The 23,630-nt window shown below is 30.8% G+C and overlaps 1 protein-coding gene and 1 pseudogene across 4 annotated transcripts; one reads left to right on the top strand and one right to left on the bottom strand.

Annotated features, from left to right (window-relative positions):
- Positions 1 to 60: 60 nt before the first annotated feature.
- On the bottom strand, positions 61 to 19,283 carry LOC129880680 (proteasome subunit beta type-6). Of its 4 annotated transcripts, none has more exons than XM_055954831.1 (9): positions 19,132 to 19,277; positions 18,964 to 19,040; positions 16,771 to 16,826; positions 16,242 to 16,314; positions 14,758 to 14,869; positions 13,502 to 13,575; positions 12,898 to 12,972; positions 12,180 to 12,302; positions 61 to 97 (listed from the first exon to the last, which is right to left on the bottom strand). In XM_055954831.1, exons 1-9 carry the CDS (start codon positions 19,241 to 19,243, stop codon positions 92 to 94), a joined length of 708 nt encoding a protein of 235 aa, XP_055810806.1. In that variant the 5' UTR covers positions 19,244 to 19,277; the 3' UTR covers positions 61 to 91. The 4 variants fall into 4 exon arrangements, with proteins under 4 accessions (XP_055810806.1, XP_055810804.1, XP_055810802.1 ...); XM_055954827.1 differs by lacking the exon at positions 61 to 97 and adding an exon at positions 8,438 to 9,363; XM_055954829.1 differs by lacking the exons at positions 61 to 97; positions 16,771 to 16,826 and adding an exon at positions 8,432 to 9,363 and having other exon boundaries at positions 19,132 to 19,269.
- Positions 19,284 to 23,543: 4,260 nt separating this feature from the next.
- The window catches only part of LOC129872758 (protein FAR1-RELATED SEQUENCE 5-like), a 32,925-nt pseudogene continuing 32,838 nt past the window's right edge, over positions 23,544 to 23,630 (top strand).

Genomic DNA, 23,630 nt, shown 5'->3' with positions numbered 1-23,630 from the left:
CAAATGTTATAAGACATAAATTGAAAGTGTAAAATAAAATAAAAAAAGAACAGACCTTGCTTACCTCTGAATTCTGATAGAACAATTTACGCTAAACCTGTGTAACAATTCCACAAAAAGATTAGACCTTAGGTTCAATTGATTCTGACAATTCCACAAGATAGAACAACTTGATAAAATGAGAAGATTATTTTTTTTTGTTTTTTGTTGTTCTAAAAACTGAAAATTACGCCCTACTAGATACGATGGTAACATTTTTGGATCAGCAGTTGCGTGCATTCATGTTTAAGATTTAGGCAAAATTATTATTTTGTTGTACTTGCATGCTTCTTCATAATATATTATCAAAAGCCCCTTAAATGAAGCATGAGCAGATGGTATCAGAAGTTTTAAAAACATTCTTGTAATGTGAGTCTGTGACTCAATTTCATCCTTGTAAACACCCCTCGTTTATTTTTTTAAAATGGAACACTTAATATTCTTATACAATAAAAATCCTATGCAAAAATTAACATTAATCATACAACACCTTTACTGTGAAGGGCGAGCAGAGAAATCAGAAATAGAGTTGTGAAGACTGAAGGAGTGAAGTTGTGATCTGTGAAGGACTGAATGGCGAGCGCAGACCAGAGAAATAGAGCTGTGAAGGAGTAAAGCACTAAAGCTGTGAAGGAGTGAAGCACTGAAAGGCTGAAAGCTGTGAAGGAGACCAAGAAGTGAAGGCTTGAAGCACTGAAGTCTGAAGATGCTACGTCGCTACCTCTGTGAAGGAGTGAAGCACTGAAAGGCTGAAAGCTGTGAAGGAGATCAAGGAGTGAAGCACTGAAGAGTGAAGACGCTAGCTGCCTTTGTATTTGTGAATTGTGAATACAACTATAAGAGTTAACTTAGGGTTACTTAGGGATTTCATTTGGGTTTGGACCTAAACATTTCTTGATAATGGGCCTTTTCTACACTCCTTTAGCCCAACAGAATATAATAGGGAATGGGCTTCTAATTTACTCATTTAAATTCGGTATTCGGTATTTCCCGAATACCGAACGGTATAAAGATAAATACTGAATACCGAACCCAAATACCGAAAATATGATTTTTGGTACCGAATATCGAATCGAATTACCGAATTATCGAATACCGAAATACCGAAGTAGCCGATTCGGTTCGGTAATTCAATTTTCGGTATTTTGTGCTCAGCCCTGGAAATGATGATTTTACTATTTTTTAAATTAGATGATTTTTTTATTAAATACATATATAATGCATTGCTAACAAAATAAAAGAAATAAATATAAACAATAATTGTAATACATTTTGAATTCAATATATTATACATATTATAGCCATGTTTCAATGCACATGGTGAATATATAATGAAAATGTTCTTAATACAATAATGTATTCCGTTAATAAGAGAAAAAATAAAAAATAATTATAATAGATATTGAATTCAATATATTATAATTAAAATATGATGAATATATAATTAAAATATTCTTAATACAAATCTATTATAAGTATTATGTGAATTTCGAATATTTTAATAATATTTAAATTAGTTTTAAATTTGTATAATTAACTATTATTTTTAAAAGAGGTAGAAAGAGAAAGAGAAAAAGAAAAATGGAAGGAAAAAAAAGAGAGAAGAAGGACTAGAAAGAGAGAATGAGAAAAAAAGAGAGGATAGAAACAAAAAAAAAAGTGACGTAGAAAGAGAGAAAGGGAGAGAGGGGGATTAATGAACGATTTTAGATATTAATTAAGATAAATATGTTATATATCGTAATAAAAAAAGTACTCTAAAAAGTAATTATTAATTTAAAAGAGTTTATTTATATAAAAATTCACGAAAATACTATTAAAAAACCTAAATATTGGAGGGCCATATATTTTCTTCATATAGCAGACTAATTTAGAACGTTTTATAAGTTCAATCGGTCATAACGGTCCGTTAATGGATCTTATATAGTGCACAACATTAGTACACTAAATATAGTTTTTGGTCAATTTTTTAAATAATGTTTTGCATTTATTTTGTTAGGATATGATGCCTTTCTTTGCCAGCTTCTAAACGGATTATGTGTAATCAAGTCTAATGTGTGATCGAAAGACCAAAGTCTACTTTTGGATCAATATAAATTTAGTTAATAAATAGTAAGTGGACTATTTGTTTGGGCCGGAGCAAAATAGACTAAGTAATTTTATAGAGAAAAATTGATTAAATGGTAAAGTATAAATGAAAAATTAAGGGAAAATTAAGCATATGTCCCCCATAAAAGAAAATATACCTTTTATATTTATGCCTCCTAGCTTTAGTTATTTAAGTCATTTTTAATTCTTTTATTTTTTATTTCTCTACTTTTTTTCTTTTTATGTTTCTTTGTTCATTTATTTATTTTTAAAATTATTTTATTCATTATTTCTTTTCACATTATAATCTGATATATACTCAATATTTATTTTATATAGTTTCTTTCTTTTTCTTTTTTATCATTTATTTCTGTATTCATTTGTTTTTTCTCTACTTCTTTTCTTCTCGTTCCTTTTTTTATTTTTTATGCATTTTTGTTCCTTTATTTTTTTCAGATTCTTTATTCTTTATTTTCTTTTTATTTTATTTATTTCTGTATTCATTCTTATCTTGTTTGTTTGTTCTGTTGAAATATAATTATAATCATGATGTATCTCTATATTATTCGTATACTACTTTGTACCTTCTTCATAGTTTAGCAGGATTTGAACTTCAAAGTTCGAGACGCAAAGAGTTCGTTTGGGTCGGAGAAGCTACTACTTTTTATGTTTCTGTTTATTATTTTTTTACATTTTTTACTTTTAAGTTGTAATAAATTTGTAAATGTTATATAATAAAATTACTTGGGGACTGCTTAAGGGGGGAGGGGAACTACGTGCTACTTGTATTTTTATTTTCATCTTAATTTGTGTGTATGCGCTATAAGAGTTTTAGATTAATTTAAAAATATGATTTTAAGTTTATTTCTACGGATACCTGTTTACTTAATTAAAACCGGCCTGAAACTAGTAAAATCAATCTAAATAGTCCATTATCATGTGTAGCCTAACTTTATGCCTTTATCCTTGTCTAGTTTGAAGTAAAGTCATCTTCTCATCTTTTATAAAAATGAAATTTTTAATGATTAATTTATATTAGAACATATCTTTAATTAGAAATTATGCAAATATAATTTAATTATATTTAAGCACATTAAAATTATATAAAAATCATGCCTATCTAATTCAATTATATTATGAGCATATTATGATTATAGAAATCACGCCAACATGTTTTCATATATTTTTAAAATATCAATTCGTATATAAATCATGCTTAGAAGATCATAAATATTTTTTACGTCACATTATCAAAAAATCATGTTGCATAAGATTTATTTAATATTTTTTAGCATGCTAAAATTATTTATAAATCATGTCTATAGGATTTAACGAATATCTCTATGTTTTGTAAAACTATGTTTATAGGTTTTAATAACAATTTCAGCATATCATTTAGATGCAACAAATAAATAAATAATATATATATATATATATCGTTTTGCGTAGAAATAATGCTCATAGGTTAATTAATTTTTGCATATTATGTTATATAGAAATCATGTATATAATATTTATTTAATAATTTTCAGCATGTGACCAGGAGGTCACGGGTTCAAGCCTTGGAAACAGCCTCTGGCAGAAATGCAAGGTAAGGCTGCGTACAACAGACCCTTGTGGTCGGGCCCTTCCCCGGACCCTGCGCATAGCGGGAGCTTAAGTGCACCGGGCTGCCCTTTTTTTTTAATTTTCAGCATGTTAAACTTATGAGTAGAAATCTTGCCTATAGGATCTTAATAATTATTTATCATATTATTTTACATTGAATCATGCTTATAATATTTAATAAATCTTCAGCATATCATTTCATTTATGAACCATGCCTACAGTATTTTTTTTAAAATTTTCAGTATGTCATAAAATATAAATCTTGTTCATATAATGTCACTAAGGTCTTTAGTTAATAATTAAAGTTGTCATTAATTTTTTATTATAAGTAGTCTAACAATTAAGATTATTCTTATATGATTAATTAATTAAACTATGCCTCTACATCATCTTGGCTTTGCATTTGCACACACACATAATTATTAGGACCTTCACAATTTATCTGTGTTTTCAAGCATGTTAATTAATTAATTCAGAGGCTTACTTGAGATTTTTTGTGCTAACTGCTCGTCCTATTTGTTTTGTTTGACGATGTGTCTAATTAAGAAATCTACATTTCCTTTTAGTCTAGAACCTATCTAGTTAGTAAATTCAATGCCTCTTGAATATTAAGTTGGGTTGATAGACACGCTTTAGGATGTTTGTTCTTATTTTTTAGATCGCTCTAGGATTATAATAACAAATGAATATAGGATGGGTAGGGGTAAATAGGCCCTTCGAAAATGATGGAAGTCGATCCGAACAGAAAAATGACAATACTATATGTTGTCTTCCGATTAATAAGCCGGCGTTGATCCGAAGAATATGAATATATGAATATTTTTACCTCATCTATTTTTTAATATTTTGTTTTTGTGTATATTTGGGGTAGTTTAATATATTTTTTATATATTTTTGAATGCAATAGCTAACATTATATAGATGTTTGGGTTTAGATACCTCTAATTACAATAGGTTATTATGATAGCAGCTTTTTTTTCTTCATTTTTTTAATACATAAAGAGACCAATATTTTTTAGACTAAGCTATTAGTGAAAAAAAAAAATATTTCATTTAAATACGCACTTATTTTATGCACAAGCAATATTTGTTTGTTATTTTCAAATTTGAAAACCCTTTTCTCACTTAACTATGCAACTTTATTTTTGAATTTTTAAGCAACCTTTCTAGTTTTTTTAACCTAAGTTTGGCCGGTAATCATTTTTAACGAATTTTTAAAGGATACTTAATCCCTTTCCTTTAGAATAACTAGAACCATTACCTAGAATCATATAAGTTAGTAGACCATTAAATGGAGTTAATTTTGGCATTAAATTAGTTAATTATATAGGTATCCTAATTTACCTTAAAAAAATAATTAGGTGGCGACTCCTTTAAATTAAATAATTTAGGAATCATCAATATGTTGTACACCATTTGACCTCGAGTTAAAATGTGGTATAACAGTATGATTAGTTGCCTATCCTCTGGTGCCACCCCTCTAAAATAAATAGAACTCTTGTTAAGATTAGCTTGGAGTCCTGAAGCCTGAGAGAATTGAGAGAAACACTACTGGAGGGCCTTAATGGAATTCAGATCACCCTTGAAAAAGATAAGAATATCATCTGCAAAACATAGATGTGTAATTCCTAGCTTTGAGCATTTTGGATGGAATTTGAATATCTTAACCTCTTTGAGTCCATTTAGAGATCTGTTGAGGTACTCCATTGCTATTGCAAATAAAAATGGATACATGGGATCCCTAAGTCCTTTAGCAGCTACAAAAGCTTGGGAACTAGCTGCATTCACCACAATAGAATAGCTTATTGTTTTAGCACAACTCATTACCCACTGTGTGAACATACCAGAAAATTCTAACTCCTTCATTACCTGCTCTAAATAGCTCTATTCCATTGAATCATATGCTTTTTGCAAGTCAATTTTCAGCATACACCTAGGTGACATATTCTTCCTAGTGTATACGTTAACCAACTCGTGAGCAAGCATAATATTATCAGAAATTTTTCTCCCTAGTATGAATCCAGCTTGACTTTCACTTATAACAGTAGACATAACATCATGTAGTCTTTTGGCCAATATCTTAGAAATGATCTTGTATAAAACTGTGCAACATGCAAGAGATCTGATTTCTTTCATTGTGTTGGGACTATTTCCTTTTGGAATTAGTGACACTAAAGTGTAGTTGACAGGTTCATGAATCTTTTCAGTGATAAAGAAGTTTTGAACTGTCTGAATAATATCATGTTTAATGATCTGCCAAGTATAATTAAAGAAGTAGGCATTATAATCATCTATACCTGGAGACTTATCATTCCCAATTGATTGCATTTCTATAGATATCTCCTCGTTTGAAATAATAGCATACAAGTTAATCCTTTGTTGTCTAGATAGCACAGGCCCTCTCTTTATAATCTGAATATCAATGGCAGGTAAGTTCGGTGTTGAAGCATCCATTAGGCCCTTTTATAACTTGACAAACTCATTTTGAATATCTTTAAGTTCATGCAGCCTCTCTCCTGCCAGAGAAGTGATATTTCTTATTTGCTTCTTCTGTGTTCTCTCTTTTATGACAGCATTGAAATATTTTTTGTTATCATCTCCCAATTGAATCTATCTTGTTATTTGACTTTTGTTTTAAAGCACTCTCCTTTATAATAGATCATTTTTCTAGTTTTATCAGGATCTCCTTCTCTTGATCAATTAGCTCATCTGTAACATGGATAATTAGCTCCTCTTAAACATTTTTTAGCTCCTCTCTGACCTTGTCAATATTCTGACTGATAAATTTGAATTCATAATTATTTATCCTCTTTAATTTATGTTGTAGATTCTTTAGCTTGAACCACACATTCTTTATCCTGTCTCTGCTATAATTCCTCGAAGTGCTTTCAATCATAGGTAGGAAAGATTCATGATTGTTTCATATAATCAGTAACACTCTTCAGATCATGTATGATACCATTAGAGTATGTGAAGATATTGTTGTAGTATCCTCCATTCATTCATAATACTACTTATTCATTAATGATATCATAACAATATGTACATATATTGCTATGGAATCATTAATGTTTTCTACATTTCATTCATGTACAACCAAATCATTCCTCAATGATACCAACAATCCTTCAAGGGAGAACCCACATTTCTCAATGATACCATCACAACAAATTATATACAAAAATGGTATCATTAAGGACTATTTTATATACTGATAACACTCCTCAAATCATGTATGATATATCACAGTATATGAATATACTGTTGTGGTGGCACTAAGGTTTTCTTCATTCATTCATTTACAAAACTATTCATTCCTTAACGATAACATAACAATATATTCATATACTGCTTTAGTATCATTAAGATTTTCTACAACCATTCATGTACAACAAACTCATTTGTCAATGATATCACCACATTATATGTACAATAACACGATATCATTGACTATTGACCAGTCCTTCAAGGGAAGGACTCATAGTTTCTCAATGATATCATCACAATATATCATATACTGACATGGTATCATTAAGGATCATTTCAGATAATCAGTAACACTTCTAAAATTATGTATGATACCATCACAACATATCTATATACTGTCATGGTTCATTGATGTTTACTTCATTTCTTCAATGAGACCTTCATTATACTATGATAATATATTTATATATTGGCATAGTATCATTGAGGTTTATTTTGATTCTTCAATGAGTCTTTCATAATGAGGTTTACTTCACTCCTTCGATGAGACCTTCATGATACTATGATAATATATTTATATATTATCATGGTATCATTGAGGTTTATTTCGGTTTTTCAATGAGACTTTCATAATATCATCACAATAATTTATTTTAATTTCTTAAAAAGGTAAAAATATAGCAAGATTAAAAAATAAGAACAAGATAAACTAATAATAAATAAAAAATAAAAGCAAACAAAAAGGAAAAGAAACAATAAAAATGTTACCAAATGATGTCTAAGGATAATATGAAAAAAAAGAAGAGAAAAGTAAAAGAGAATAAATATAAGAAATAAGAAAAGAACAAAAATAATTTATTTTATTTTCTTAAAAAGGTAAAAAAAAAATAAAGAGAGAGAAAAAAGTTAAAAAGAAGATACACTAACACAAAAAAAAGAATAAAACTATTACCAATAGTATCTTAAATAAAGGATAAATTAAAAAAATGAGAAAAGAATAAAAGAGTAAATCAAAACAATAAATGAAGAAAGAACAACAATAATTAATAATAGAACAAAAACAATAAATGAGAAAAGAATAAAAATAATTAATAATAGGAAAAAAGACTTGAGCTAGGATGAATTGGGCCTAAATTTAAAGAGTGATGAGTGGAATTGGGCCTAAACTAAAGGAAGGTATGGACTGCAAATATTTTGGACCGAATGGGTATTACATTGGGATGGGCTATATAATGATAAATAATTTTACAATTTGGTCTATTTTTTTCTAATTTAATGAAGAGAAGTTAAAAAAGTTAACTAATTTGCTTCATCTCCTTCACTTCTTGCAAAAATAAGACACTCAATACCTATACACTTCTTCCAAAAAAAGGTTTATAAGTGTATCGTGTACTCTTCATATCTTTAATAATATTGTTAAAAATCTTTCCAAAGATTTCTACTGGAGACTCAGTCATCTTTTTCAAAGACTTGTAGTAACGAGTGTTCATCTCGTTCGATATTGATAAAATATTTTTAAAAATTTCTTACCATTTTTAACACATGCATCTATAATTTCTTTTTCTACTTTTGTTTCATAGTGTTTTGTGTGTAATTCGATTTTCAAAAATATGTCTTCAAAATTCAAATTTAGTCCTTGTAAAAGCCATAGGTTTGATACTAATCAGACCTTGAATGATGCCCCAACCTTCAATTTGCTTACACAAACTACATCAAAAAATCATTAGAGAGATAAGAAAGTAATATGGTTCCCCATCGAAATCAGTTCTACCAAAAAAAAGGAAGTTGATTCTCCATCTAATGGAGAGTCAGATTCTGGGCTTGAAACTCATAACAAGAGGGAGTAAAAATGATGGAAAAAGTAAAAAGAAAGAGAGATTGTTGATTCTGCCTTTTGTGAAGAATCCCAATACAGTTAAATTTGTCTTGGTGTTTCGAGCTTCTTCACTGTGTTTAGCATTCCATTCTTGGATTGTTATCCTCATAAAATCCAACAATGATATTACTAGAAGCCTCCTTGCTAATTGATTTATATGTTGTTTATTGATTCCGCTATGTTTGAAGTCATTGTCCATTTGTGATATCCTACTTCAAATAAATAACCCCTCAACTTTTTATCAATTGTGTCCACTCTTCCCATTAACTCCTCAAACTCTTGAAGTCTGTACATCTTTTCCATTGCAAAGAAAAGCTTTTTCCAACATTTTTTCTCAATATTGCACCATAAATGTCAGATGCATGCATGATGAGATTGACCAGGGTAAATCCTTGAGGTATCTTTTCATATGCTTTCGTTCCTATATGAGACGAAACACACATTTTCTCGTTTTCTAAATGTATCCCTAAATTTCTCAAAAAATCATGCCCATGATGCATTATTTTCAGAATCAACAATAGCGTATGCCAATGAAAGTATATGACCTGTTACGTATCAAAATTATATAAAGATTATTAAAATCAAAGCACATGATATTAAAATAAAATATGAAAAAAATATTTATAAAAGGGCAATGGGAACATGTAACCAATTTTATACCAAAATAATACCACTTTTATCCAACAAGTATATCAAACAAGAAATCTTCATTTTATGAGTATAATAAACATTTTGATAAAAAGTGGGAGGAGTTAATGGGAAGAGTGGACGCAACTGATAAAAAGCTTGAGGGGTTATTTATTTGAAGTAGGATATCACAAATGGTCAAGAGTTCATTCAACAACATGAACAATGACTTCAAACATAGTGGAATCAATAAACAAAATAAATCGTTTAGCAATGAGGCTTCCAATGGTATCATTGTTGGATTTTGTGAGGATAACAATCTAAGCATGGAATGCTAAACACAGTGATTCTTCACAAGAGGCAAAATCAACAATCTTTCTCTTTCTTTTACTTTTTCCATCATTTTTACTCCCTCTATTATGGGTTTCAAACACATAATCAGAATCGGACACTCCATTAGATGGAGAATCAACTTTCTTTCTCTTGGCAAAACTGATTTCAATGGGAACCATATTACTTCCTTTGCTCTTACGATTTTTTGGTGGAGTTTATGTAAGCAAATTAAAGATTGAGCATCATTCAAGGTTTGATTAATATCAAATCTAGGTCTTTTACGAGAAGTAAATTTGAATTTTTAATTTGAAGACATATTTTTGAAAATCGAATAACACACAAACCACTAAAAATCAAAGAAACAAAAGTAGAACAAGAATTATAAATGCATGTGTGTGAAAAATGGTAAGAAACCTTTGGAAATAGTTTATCAATATCGAACAAGATGAACTCTCGTCAGTACAAAATCTTTGAAAGAGATGAAGAGTCGTCAATAGAAATCTTTGGAATGATTTTTAACAATATTATCAAAGATATGAAGAGTACAAGATACACTTTGATAAGCTTAATCTTCCGTAAAAGAAGCGAATTATTAACTTTTTTAACTTCTCTTCATTAAATTTAATAAGAATTAGAAAAAAATAAATTAATATTAATCATTCTTAATCTGTCATTACTCGTAATAATTTTGTTATTTTATTAATATATTTTTCGTAGATGTATAATCTATAATAAATGGTCTAATATATATATATATATGGGGCTTAATTTTTCCTTTATTTATTCAAGGGAAAACTACATTTATTAGACACAAAAAACAAACTAATTATTCATCCATAGCCCACCATTAATTAACTCTCTTAATGCCCATTCGGCCAAAACAAATTACACTATGTGCCCCGCTCAATTCACGTGTTTGACTGTCACGGTATATATATACTATGATGGTATCATTCAACATTTATGATACCATCACAATATATATATATATATACACACACACACACACACATTATGATGGTATCATTCAATATTTGTGCAATTTTTCCTAAATGTATGTTATGGTATCATTGAGGAATATAGAAGTGTCTCATTAAGAATTAAGGATTAAATTGGTGAAATAGTGGTTGTTCCTCAATTATACAATTTCAATATCATGATAATATATGAATATGTTGTGATAGTATACCATCAAATCACTTAGGAAAACCTTATGATACCATCACACTATATATATACTATCATGGTATCATTCAGTATTTGTGCAATTTTCTGTTACGCAATATATTGTGGCGGTATCATTGATGATTTTAGAAGTCCATTAAGAATTGATGATTAACTTGGTGAAACAGTGGTTGTTCCTTAATTATTCCATTTTAATATCATGAGAATATATGAATATAGTGTGATAGTATTATTTATGTATCATTGAATGACTTAGGAAAACCTTTTTGATACCATCACTATATGTGTGTGTGTGTATATATATATATATATATATATATATATAGTATTTGTGCAATTCTTCTGAATATCTAGTTGTTTCTCAATGATACCATAACAACATGTCATATATTATTATGGTATCATTTGATGACTTAGAAGTTCCACATTAAGGATTGAGGATTGACTTTGTGAAATAGTGATTGTAGGCGATCACCAATTAATATGAAGTAATTTCAGGCTTCTTTTTCTTCAACAATTTTGATTTGATTTGAGATTTGTGTGGAATCGAGTGTTGATTTGAATTGAAGAAGCATTGGGGAAGAAGGAAAATTGGGAAAGAATGAGCAAACCGGAGAAGAAGAACTGGAAGAAAGAAAATTGGGAAAGAATGAGCGAACTGGAGAAGAAGAACTGAGAAAGGAGTGAATGGGGAAGGAGCGAACCGGAGAAGAAGAAGAAGAAGAATTGAGGTATGGATTATAAAAGGGTATTTGTCTGTAATTATTTTGTTTTTATGAGGCATGAACTTAGTTTTTCCTTTATTTAATTACCAAACAGAAACTAATGAAACTACTTTTTCTACCCACACAACTATCAAACAAAAGAAAATTAAAATTTTTTTGATAAAGAATTTCGATGGATCACTTTCGGCTTACATGTTTAGCCCAAAATTTCCCAACTTTTTTAGATGTACTGAATTAGGCGAATCTATGTGGACCAGAAACAGTCAGAATTCAGAACTATGTTAACCTATTGCAGGGCAGGATTAAAAGAAGGGACAAACACAATGACCCCAGAACATGATAGAGTTAATAAAGTTGCAGCTGGACAAAAGGAAGGGGGAAAAAAGAAGAAATGATCCAGAACACGCGATAAAAGTACATGTATAGCACCAGCAGCTAACAAAATTCTATAGCATGTTAATAGGGGCAAACATACTCCAGTTTCAACTGACCATTGGATCAGGACTTGATACAGACACAACATCCAGCAAGGAGTTCACGGGCTCTAGTTCTTCATGCCAAAGTTGAAGGGAATCGCCTGGATAGAACTTTCTTGTAGCTCCATCTTTGTTAATCTGGTTATCAAAATAACATAATGAGACATGAGATCCCTCTTTCAATAAGATGAGGATATTGCTTAAAGTGTTCCAAAGCAAAAACAATGGCCAGTAAAAAATTGGTCAGAATCTATCAATCCTACAAAAGTTGAAATTATGTTGGAGTTTCAAACGAGCAATACAGCACACAAACAGCACTTATCAGAGAGAAAATTCATAAAAACCTAGAGAAGAAGTAATTTATTGTTAACAACATAACAAAATAACACTAGTTTATAGAATGGAGAATTGATCCAAACTCCAAAATTACAAGACCTAGATATAAGCATAATGAAGGGCTCTTGTACAGAGTGAAATTTGCTAAACATGTAGGTAAACTGGGACCAGCAACATGATTCGATAAGTCAGAATATCACCATCATTAAGAAGCAGAGTTTCATGGGGTTGATAAAAGGAATAGATGGGGAGGCAAGTTCTTTATTCTATTTCTTATAAGCAAAGACTGTCTATTTTAACTTGAATAATTTGCTATTAGAGACTCAATAAGCAAATAAAATTTCATTGAATCAGATTATGACACTTGAACAAGCATAAAGCAGACTTATAAACTCACAGTTACAGTCCGAACAACTCCACCACTAGCACCATCTCGTGCAATGGCCAGAGACACTGCAGTGACCACCAGTTTCTGCAGAAAAGGTGAAACAAACTCAAATCTTCAGAATTATCATTAAAGCAGATTAGTGAATAGAGAAGCAATACCCAGACAGATGATTGATCAGAGCATCAACATGTCCACGAAGAAGAGTCTATTATGCCTAGTCGAAAAGCTATCCCATCGAGGAGAATTTCAGAAAACTTTAACTTATTAAATAACAGAGTCCATAGGCAAGATGCAAGTTCAAGATCTTATTCAGTGACCAGTGGTTGGTTGTAGAGTCAATGTGTGAACCACACTATGCAGCCCATTTTTTACTAACAAAAGTATTTTATTGGTTCGAAAGCTGTGTACCAAATTAATAAGAAATTTTCTACTTCTGAACAAGTTCATCTTGAAAAAGCATAACATACTTCTTTTTCATTAGATATCTGCATTATAAACTCTAAATCATGAAAGCTGAAGATAAACACATAGCTGTAAAGATGATGGCATCTTGATGATCCAACAGTGTCGTACAAATTAGACAGGTTGTATATTCGAACTACATGAAACTAACCTCAGCTTCTTCTTGAGTCATTCCTTCTTTCCATGCTTGGTCAAAGAAACCATACAAATAAGTAGAGCCAGATCCTGAAAGTAACAGTCAATGAACAGAATATTGCTCAGCCAACTGGTAGCACTTGGAGCATCTTGCACAGGGAAACTAATAAAAATAAATTAAACCAATTATCAGCTTCGAAGTTCAGTTCTCAATATACTTCATTAAGCAACGCTAAGGGCAATATTCTGAACATGCTCAAACAAGACACTAGGGTGTTAAATCAGTTTCTTATCTTCCCAGAAGGCGGGATTGAACCCATTGTCATGTATAGCAACCAAAAATTATTAGATGTTATCTTAATTTCACTAGAGCACCAACATGTAAGGAGAACAATCATCCAAGAACGCTTGAGTATAACCAAATAACCTATTCCATCACATATTAGGTTATTAAAAAACAAATACATGAACCTTGTAGTTCATTTCTAGTTCCGGCGCTTTTTTTTATTTTGGCTTAATTTAGTTCCAAGTATTCTTTCTTATCCATTTTCATTTGTTTCCATTCTCATTATTAATTCCAGAAAAGAAAAAGACAAAGGCGGTGAAGCATATTTCTGGGTCTGAGAAAAGAATTCTAGGAAAATTCTCCACAAACAGAACCATCTCAAGAAACAGCCTAACGCATTTTGCACTCTCATTCAAAAGAGAAACATGGGTTTCCCTGAGCGAGACCACCAGGTTATGATGATGATAAATCGAAACCTGTTGGAACCAAACATATGCTACTGTCACTCTTGTGCTCTGATTTCATCTAACGCTTCCTATTCTTCTTCTAGTCAACAATGCAGCTCCCCATCACCCTTGAAAAGTGATGGACAGACCCACCCACCAGGTCTCTCTTTCATACACCCATAGCCACTTATATGCAGCAACCAAAGCAGGCAGTTTATTTTTCTTAAAACTCTTCAATGAGATCTATGGCCTGGAGTATCTAGTTGTCTGTTTTATTTCCATCTTCTAACTTCTATTGGGTCTCTCCATGTTTTCCAGTTTTCAGCTCTTTGAGGAAATCAATTCCCGCCCACCCACCCACCCACCCCCCATCCCTCCCTTCCCCGCCCCGCCCCGAATGGGGCTATCTGAAGAGTCTGCATAAGTAGTCACAGGAAAAGGGGAGAAATTTTCTGTGAGCTGAAAAGAACCTTCAATAGGCAAGTGTTTCTGGAAGTATGCATGCACGAGATAACTAAGAAGTACAGATTAATAGCAAACCTCCAATAGCAAAAGGCTGCTCCAAGACTGTGCCTCCAAGAGGGATTCCATATATCTTGCCTCCTTCATATTTGTCCCAACCACCAACAATCAGTCCTGTTTGGAGACTATCCTGGACATACAGAGAGCAATTGATCAAATAAATATAAAAAGGTATATCATAAATTAACCTAGGTAGTATATTATTTATGATGTATCTGGCCAAGTGATTCCTCTCTACCTCACACGAGGTAGGTGTAGGTTATGCGTACACTCCACCCTTCCCAGATTCACTTGTGGAATTCCACTATGTATGTTGTTGTTAGTATGTAACCTAGTGGTGAAGTGGGTGTAAACCTTGAAGACCGCATTGAAATCCCATTTACGACAAAACAACACTAGGTGATTTCTTCCCATCTGCCTAAGCCAAGTCTTGGCAGTCAAAGTTACCCGGTACCTGTGTTGGTGGGAGGTAGCCGGTTCCCAGTTGAATAGTCAAGGTGCATGCAAGCTAGTCCGGCCACCATGTTTATCAAACAAATATTATGTATGACGTACTTTTTTAAATGATCCATCTTTTTACTGACAGCTAAAGATTCTGGAATACATTTGGTGGATCCATAGAACAGAACATAAAAACAGAGTGCACAAAAGGACAAATTCACCCAAAATTCCAAGCAATTATTTACATAATAACAGCACAGTAGCAATGGTAAGATTGTGAACAAGAGTTGTAAAAGCTATTGTTTTAAACTTGGGCTAATTAATTGAAATACCAAATGGGTATTTTTGCACTAGTTCATTTAGCATAAATATATCCAGGAGAGGCGAAAAGAAAATGCATGTGAGGTGAAACTGCATACATCTCTAAAAATATTATAGTGGCACAATGACCAGGAAATAATTCATAATGATTAAACGGTTTAAGTTCACTAAAGAAAAACACAAAAGCAAAAGCGATGTTATAGGTCTGGAGAAAACATATAATAATGAGATCGACTCAAAATTTACCATAATTTCCTGAGTAAGATATGAATGAATTTAGCTTCTAAAGCTTTCCATCTCTGTTTAGAACATAATCACTGTTCAATATTCAAATCAACACTAAGTGTCGGGGTTATATTGATCTTACAAAAATTGCAGCTAAAACCACCCAAATTTTTACTACTATCAGATAGGTAAGAGGTTGCCGGTAAAAGGAAAATGTCCTACTAGATGGTGACAGGCTGACATCATATTTTATTGAACCATGGAAGATGTGCATGAAATATGGCAAAAAATAACTTGAACACAATTACCAGTTATCTCTATTTGTTGAGACTTGTGAGTGCGCAACCCTGATCTATTCGCATTAAAGAGGAATTAAAGATATTGACAATTTTCAAGCTAGAATGCAAAGATATTTACATTACAAGTAAAAGAGGAAAAATCAAGTGACAAATAGCTGATAACAATTTATATTAATGGGACAAACAAAGAAAGAGTATAATGGTTACAGAGCAAACCTTGTTGTTGTAGGATAATAACCTTGCAAGGTTCGCAGAAACCTTGACAGTAGCCGGCTGGCCTAGCTGTATCCTGCATTCACAAGAAGTCTCAAGATTAGAAGTTCCTAAAAATAACTTTGCATACTAAGTTGGTATATCCAACAAATTAAAAACTTTGCATACTAAGTTGGCAAACAATACTGCTACACTATAAATCTACTTCCTTCCAAAAGTAGATACACAAACAAGAGAGCCAATTCATGGCCCTAGCCCCTAGTTATAGAGGATGTGATTCAAACATTGATGAAATATACACAAAAAAAAAAAAGAGCCAATTTTACAATAAAGAAGATAGCTATGAAGAAGGTAACAGTTATTACTGTAGCTTATGGCCAGGCCAAAAGAAAAGAACAAAGCAGATACCATTAAAAGAAATTTTGGGTGGAGAGGTTGAGGGGCTTGCAAGTTGTAAAAGGTGTGATCCACGATTAAGCACTTGAATAATTAAAAGATGGAACACAGATTCTAATCAAGGGAAGAAGCTTACGTGTGTTGGTGTAGGAAGTAGCGAACATAGTCTGAAACAATTTGGGAATCTGCTGCCTGCAAAAGCAAGCATTGTATATGAGTCGTAAAGAATTCCACTTTCTAGGATTTATTTTCAACCATCAAGGAACTTTTACTTCTATGTACCTAATGACTGTCCAATTTTTTCTCTAGACCATCAAGTTCAAACAACAGGTTTTGTTTCACGTGAAGCTAATACTGTTGGTAATGGAGTTCTATCTCAACCAAAATGGTAATTGTGGACAAAGCCACAAAGGATAAGAAACTTTGGTCCATAGGTGAGCACAGTCTTATGCTTGATTCATTAGAATATGCAAATGTGAAGTGTGCTAATTAGAGCATCAACGACACTTCTAGGTGTGGCCAACACAATGGGCAGGCATAAAATAGCTTAATGCTTTAGTGTCATCAACAACAACAACAACACCAGTGAAATCCCACAAAGTGGGAAAGAAAGTAAATGCACCAGCCGGGAATCGCAGGTCAAAAGCTTGTGGGGACTTAGCTACTGATGATAGGTAGAGTAAAGAGGATAGGACGGTGGATTATTCAAGAGCGGGAATGGAACAAAATTGAGGAATGTCGTCCCACTACTTAACAGGGGAAGAGGGGGGTGAAAAGATGATATGAACGGGGTTAAGGCCGAAAAATACTAGGTAAGACTTTTTCACATGGAGCTACTAGAAAGAGGCAGAAGAAGAAGGTAACAAGAAAAAAGTGACTTTTTACAATTGGTGGCAGGACGAGATTCAGTTTTTACTGGCAGAAAATCTTAGGAAAAGAAAAATTGTTATGAATTACATATGTAAGAAGTACAGAGATGACAAACACTACCTCACGTTGCATTATAGCTTTACCTCACGGATATGGACTGTGGTTTCACTATGTCCAACAGGCCATAGGTTTCACTGAGACTGTGGATGAAGGAATTCAAGTTGGAGATTAGAAAAGACAGGCAAAGAGTGGACGGTAGCCTGGAGGACATCATTATTGTGTCTCTTTTGGCTTATTTGGATTGAAGAAACATGAGATTATTGTAGAATACCAAAACAACGTTAAGAGTATTAAAATATTTTTTGATTCATTTGTACTGTTGGTGTAAAGAGAGGATTCACACTTGTATTTTATAGATTGGATGACTTGTTAAATGATGGTGGTTGAGTCACTAACCAATGGCAGAGCCAAAACGTTCACTAAGAAGGTTCAAAATATGAAAAGTAAACACACAAAGAAGCCAAAGGAGGTTCAATATCTAATATATATACATAAAAACAATTTTAACCATATATAAACAGTGTAATTTTCCTGCCCTACCTGGCTCTACCCCCCTCACTAACCTTGCTCAGTGTTCAGAACTACTTTTTTTATCAGTATATTTATAATGAAAATTACTTGACTTACCCCCAACCCCCTTCCCTGTCCCTTCAAAAAAGCTACAGACTAGAGCTCCAAATGAAGCCTTAGTGCAAGATTTGGTCTCACTTCTTAATGTTTCAATGTAAGATCTTGTGGAAAAGTATTCACGTCTATGAAGGAGCTCTAGATTCTTCCATCAAACCAGCTTCACAAGCATAGATAGAATTTCAACAATCAAACCTTGATCCTCTTATACTCAAACCACATTTTGATGTAAGTTACATTTAACCTTTTTTCTAAAATCACATATATATGTCTCCCCGCCTCTCTATATGCCTCATTCCACCAAGAGAGATGAGACTTGGGAGAGAGCAACACGAACTCATCCTTGTACATTGTCAATATATTCAAAGCTTTTCTCCTTGTTAGTAGTTCCTTGTCAAATAAAAAGGGAAAATATAAAAATGTGGCTCACCGTTCACCAGAATTAACCAAAGGAACCACAAACCAAACATGATTACACATTTAACTCATAGACCATCCAAATGTACAGTTGCATAAAACATAACTTTGTGAATCAGCTCTATTCTGCTTATTCTAATTAAAGTATGATTACACAATAAACAAAATTGATATTACCATAGCCTATTTGCTCAATAAGAATGACATGTAACTGTTATTTAACAAGATATTAGTGTCAAATTTAGCCCTTTACCACAAAACAAAATTTTTAGAACTTGATAATTTCATCATGCTGATTTTTAAACCAAATAATAAGATATCAATATGGCAAAAGGGAATATAAATGATATCATACTGATCCAGAGCGGCAAACGTAGACATGATCAGTGAGCTGAGTGATCTTATCAGAAGCCCTATTCGGGACATACATTCCTGGAAGAGAAAAAAAAACAAATTAATTAAAAAAATTCCAATAGGATGAATAAGAAAAATCAATCAAATGAACCGATGAGATTCGAGTTACCGGTGCTGGTGCGAGAGTCAGCAGCAAGTACAACGCCACCATTGTAAGTAACGCCGATTATGGTAGTGCCCATGGAGTGGGGCTGGTTAACATCGAGCGAAGCATTTTCCATCTTCAACAAAATGGATCAAATTGGCAAAGGCCTACAAGTAAATTGAAGAAAATACTATAATTGAATTGGCTTATATGTACTCTTATTGGATTAATTATCATGGGATAAATTATGTTTGATATTATTTTTTATTGAGTGTTTGGTTTGCTGTATTTAAAATAATATGCATGGCATAAATTTTAAGAATAAGTTATTTGTTTATAAAATTATAATTCACTTTATTTAATTTTTTTATATATTTTTTTACAAGCTTTAATTATTCAATGTTCATTCTTAAAATAAAATTTTCATCTTCTTTACCTTAAATAATTTTATGTGTGCATTTCCATGATGCCCATATGTATTTAAAAATAAAATTTTCTTCTTATTTAATTTTAAAATAAAATTTTTATTTTAAGTTTGTTAAAGTAAAAATAAATTATGAGAAATCAAAATATAAATAAATATAAGAATTAGTTAAATAAATTTATAAATAAAAATTATATTATATAGTGTAATTTTTTAATAAAAAAATATGAAGAATTATCATAAAAATAAGGAGTGAATGCAGTTAGGAGTGATGTATCCCAATTTTGAAAGTTCATCTTCACTTATTATAAGGGTGGATGTTATGCATCAACCGGGGTGGTTAAGGAGTGATCACAACCGTAGGGCTCCTGGATGTGTTATCAGGTCAGAGAATGTGACCGAAACTTCCATTTCCTCTTGCCAAGGTTAGATTTCTTTCGAATTTGTAGCAAAGTACGATCGAGCTGTCAAATCACATATATCTAAGTAATGCCTTGACTAAAGAGATGAAATGTGATTGAGCATTAAACTTTATAGTTCAATAACTTTACTTAGACGGTGTCTTAATTTTTTCTACTCTCAATCTTTTAGTTAAATTTTGTAGGGACTGTGGAGTTTTTGTGGTTGCATTTGCGCAGTTAGTGAGCAATGACCAGGATATTGCAAATAAACAACTAAGTGCAGACAGTCTCCGGAAGAGGTTTGGGCTCTACTATGAGAATATACAGTGAAGAAGCAAAAGAGTAATCTTCAAAGTGAAGACGAAAGACCACATAAATAAATGTAGTTTTATTAGTTAAAATGTCTATGAAAACTATGTTGTCTAAAAACAGTTTATAACTGATGTATTAGTTAGGTTTTGAAAATTGTTTTGTGCTATCTTTTTTAAGATGATTTTTGTTCATGTAAAATATACTTTTAATATAGTTTTTTGTTCATGTAAAATATATCTTCTTCTTTTTTATAATGCAATACATAGCTACGTTAATGTTAAAGTTTTGCAGTAGTGTTATCAAATTGAAACCTGCATTATAAATTAAACTTGAATGAAAAATGAATTAAACTTGGATGAAAAATAAATTACATACATATTAAAGTTGAATTAGAATAGAATTAGACACGAATGAAAAGTGTAGCTAATGAAAAAACCTTCAATGATCTATAGAAACACAAAATGAATTACATACACACTAAAGTTGAATTAGAAGAGAATTAGACACGAATGAAAAATGTAGCTATTGAAAAAACCTCCAGTAATCCATAGAACACAAAAATGAATTAGACTTTAACTAAAAATAAATTACATACACACTAAAGTTGAATTAGAAGAGAAATTGAGACGAATGAAAATTGTAGCTAATGAAAAAGCTTTCAGTGATGTGTTTCAGTAGTGTTATCAAACTGAAACTTGCATTATGAATTAAATTTGAATGAAAAATGAAAGAAATGACAATCAGTAATAAAAATGAAAAATTATGGAGAAAATTTCGCATGAATATTGTTGAATATCGTACTATTCGTTGCTCATGTTTGCTTCTTCCTCTTTTTGACTATGAAGAACAAAAAATTTTCTTCTGAGAAGTGAGATTCCACCGAATACACTTCACTTAATTCCAAAATTGGAGTACAAATGTTGTAGAAAGTCATGGTTGAGAAGCTATGAAGCTAAGTATTGCCCTAATTTTGGAGAAAATTATGGGTGAGAAGATTGGAGAGAATATGGGTGAGAAGATTGGAGAGAATATTGATGTAGCAAATTTGGAGAGAAACAGGGGAAGAGAAAATAGCGGGGGAGAGTTTTAGAAGAAACAATTTGCTATATATGGTTAAAATAATTATGTTACTCTATGTGGTAAATATTTTTTGAATATTGTACATTTAGGTGATTTACTCTATTTTTATTGAGTGTTTGGTTTGTTATATTCAAAATAATATGTATTGTATAAATTTTAAGAATAAGTTGTTTGTTTATAAAAATATCATTCACTTTATTTAATTTTTTATATATTTTTATGATCTTTAATTATTCAATGTTCATTCTTAAAATAAAATTTTTATCTTCTTCACCTTAAATATTTTTATGTGTGCATTTCCATGATGCCCATATGTATTTAAAAATAAAATTTTCTTCTTATTTAATTTAAAAATAAAAATTTTATTTTAAACTTGTTAAAGTAAAAAAAGAATTTATGAGAAATCAAAATATAAATAAATATAAGAATTAGTTAAATAAAAATTATATTATATAGTGTAATTTTTTAATAGAAAAATATGAAGAATTATCATAAAAATAAGGAGTGAATGTTGTTATATATTGTATTAAAAATAATGTAAATATATATAAATGTGAAAAGTGAGGTATAAAAATCATATAAAGGGATATATTTGTCATTTATCTATTTTATCCCGAGATAAGTTATTTCAGGATTAGCATACCACTTAAGAGGAGGGATAACTTATTCCGATTTATTTATTACTTCCGGAATAAGTTATTCCGAACTTGCCAACCAAACACCAACTTAAGTGCCACTATAATTTAATTGCGGGATTATTTGCTTTTATCTTTCACACCAAACGACCCCTAATGGATCAGTAACTCGACAAATTAGCCTCATATTTTTGTAACTTCACTCGAAATGGTCTGTAATATGAGTAATATCCTCATTTATTTTGATTAAGATTTAGAGGTTTCAATTTAAATGAATAAGATGTTGTTTTAAAATTTAAAAAAGAATGATTAAGATTATTTATTTTTAATATCTGTATATACAAATTTATTTATATGTACATAATAAAAATATGATTTAAATAAAAATTAATAAAATATTTTAAAAATTAATAAATAAAATTATTGTTTGATTAAAAAAATAAAACTTACTAATGATGACGAAGATAGTTTATAGTGATGGTGATAATGGTAATAGTTGTTGTTAATGGTTTGTAATGAAGATGGTGATAGTTATGATGATAGAGGTGATTGATATTGTTATGACTGTCATAATGATGACGATTGATAGTGGTGTTGGTGACTGTAAGAAAAAATTTATTCTAATCGAGGTACAACCAATAAAACTTGTATAAAAATTCACTAACTTTTTGACACGTGAATTGTCGGGTTCAATTTACTATTCAATGTTATAAAAGAGACTAAAAGGTGAGAGAATGTAAAATTTGAATGAAAATTAAAAGAAAATCATGGGATCCACGTCAAATAACAAACGAAAATATAGTATTGAAAGTGGAAAAGTGCACAGTAAAAAAGAAATGGAGGGAACGAGAAGTCATTTTCCCTCCTTCATAGGTACTTTACCGATCACATCTCACAAAATCAAAGATACAATATAACTGTTCACTTTCTTCCTCAAAGAAACACCAATTCTATACAAGAAATTCTCTACTCTACATGTAATAAATCTATTGTTTTTTTTGTTATTCTTTTCTTTTTATAATAACAAGACACTCTCTACTCTAAATTTAATAAATATATCAATTTTTTTAATGCTTTTTCTTATTATTGTTATTTAAATTTGTGCAATTACTTGTCTTGCCAATTTTTTCAACGTATAAGAAAAAGAAAAAAGAAAAGTTACTTATCAATGAATCTTGTTTTGATACATATACATTATCAACATAAATATGTTATACGTGACTTGAAAGCAAAATGTTTCTTCTATCTTTATAGAAATATCCAAATTGTGCTCTCCTATGCAGAACATTTTTGATATATTCATTATTACTAATATGTATGACCTTCATGACTTGTTGAACATTATGTCAACATAAAAATATTATTTGTTAGAAAATAAAAATAAGATCAGCACAAAAGTTTGATATTATTTTTATTCTAACTATTGATCCCACCAAAATTAGTAATGGTTCAGTACATATTTCAAGTTATAATATAATACTAATTTATAATATCACAAAAGAAAAATATGTCAATACTAAGATAGTTTTGAGAGTTCTTAATGCTATATTTTTTTATACAAATTGTTTGTGTTTCAAATCAGGGATGGAGAATGTAAATTTTGATAAATTAATTTCTTATCAAAAAGCCAATATCTCACTTCTTTGAAATTTTCTTAATTCAAATATAGAG

This window comes from Solanum dulcamara, chromosome 2, assembly GCF_947179165.1.
Source record: "Solanum dulcamara chromosome 2, daSolDulc1.2, whole genome shotgun sequence".
Lineage (NCBI taxonomy): Eukaryota > Viridiplantae > Streptophyta > Magnoliopsida > Solanales > Solanaceae > Solanum > Solanum dulcamara.
The sequence above is the reverse complement of the archived record's forward strand: the minus strand, read 5'-3'. Positions and strand labels throughout refer to the sequence as shown.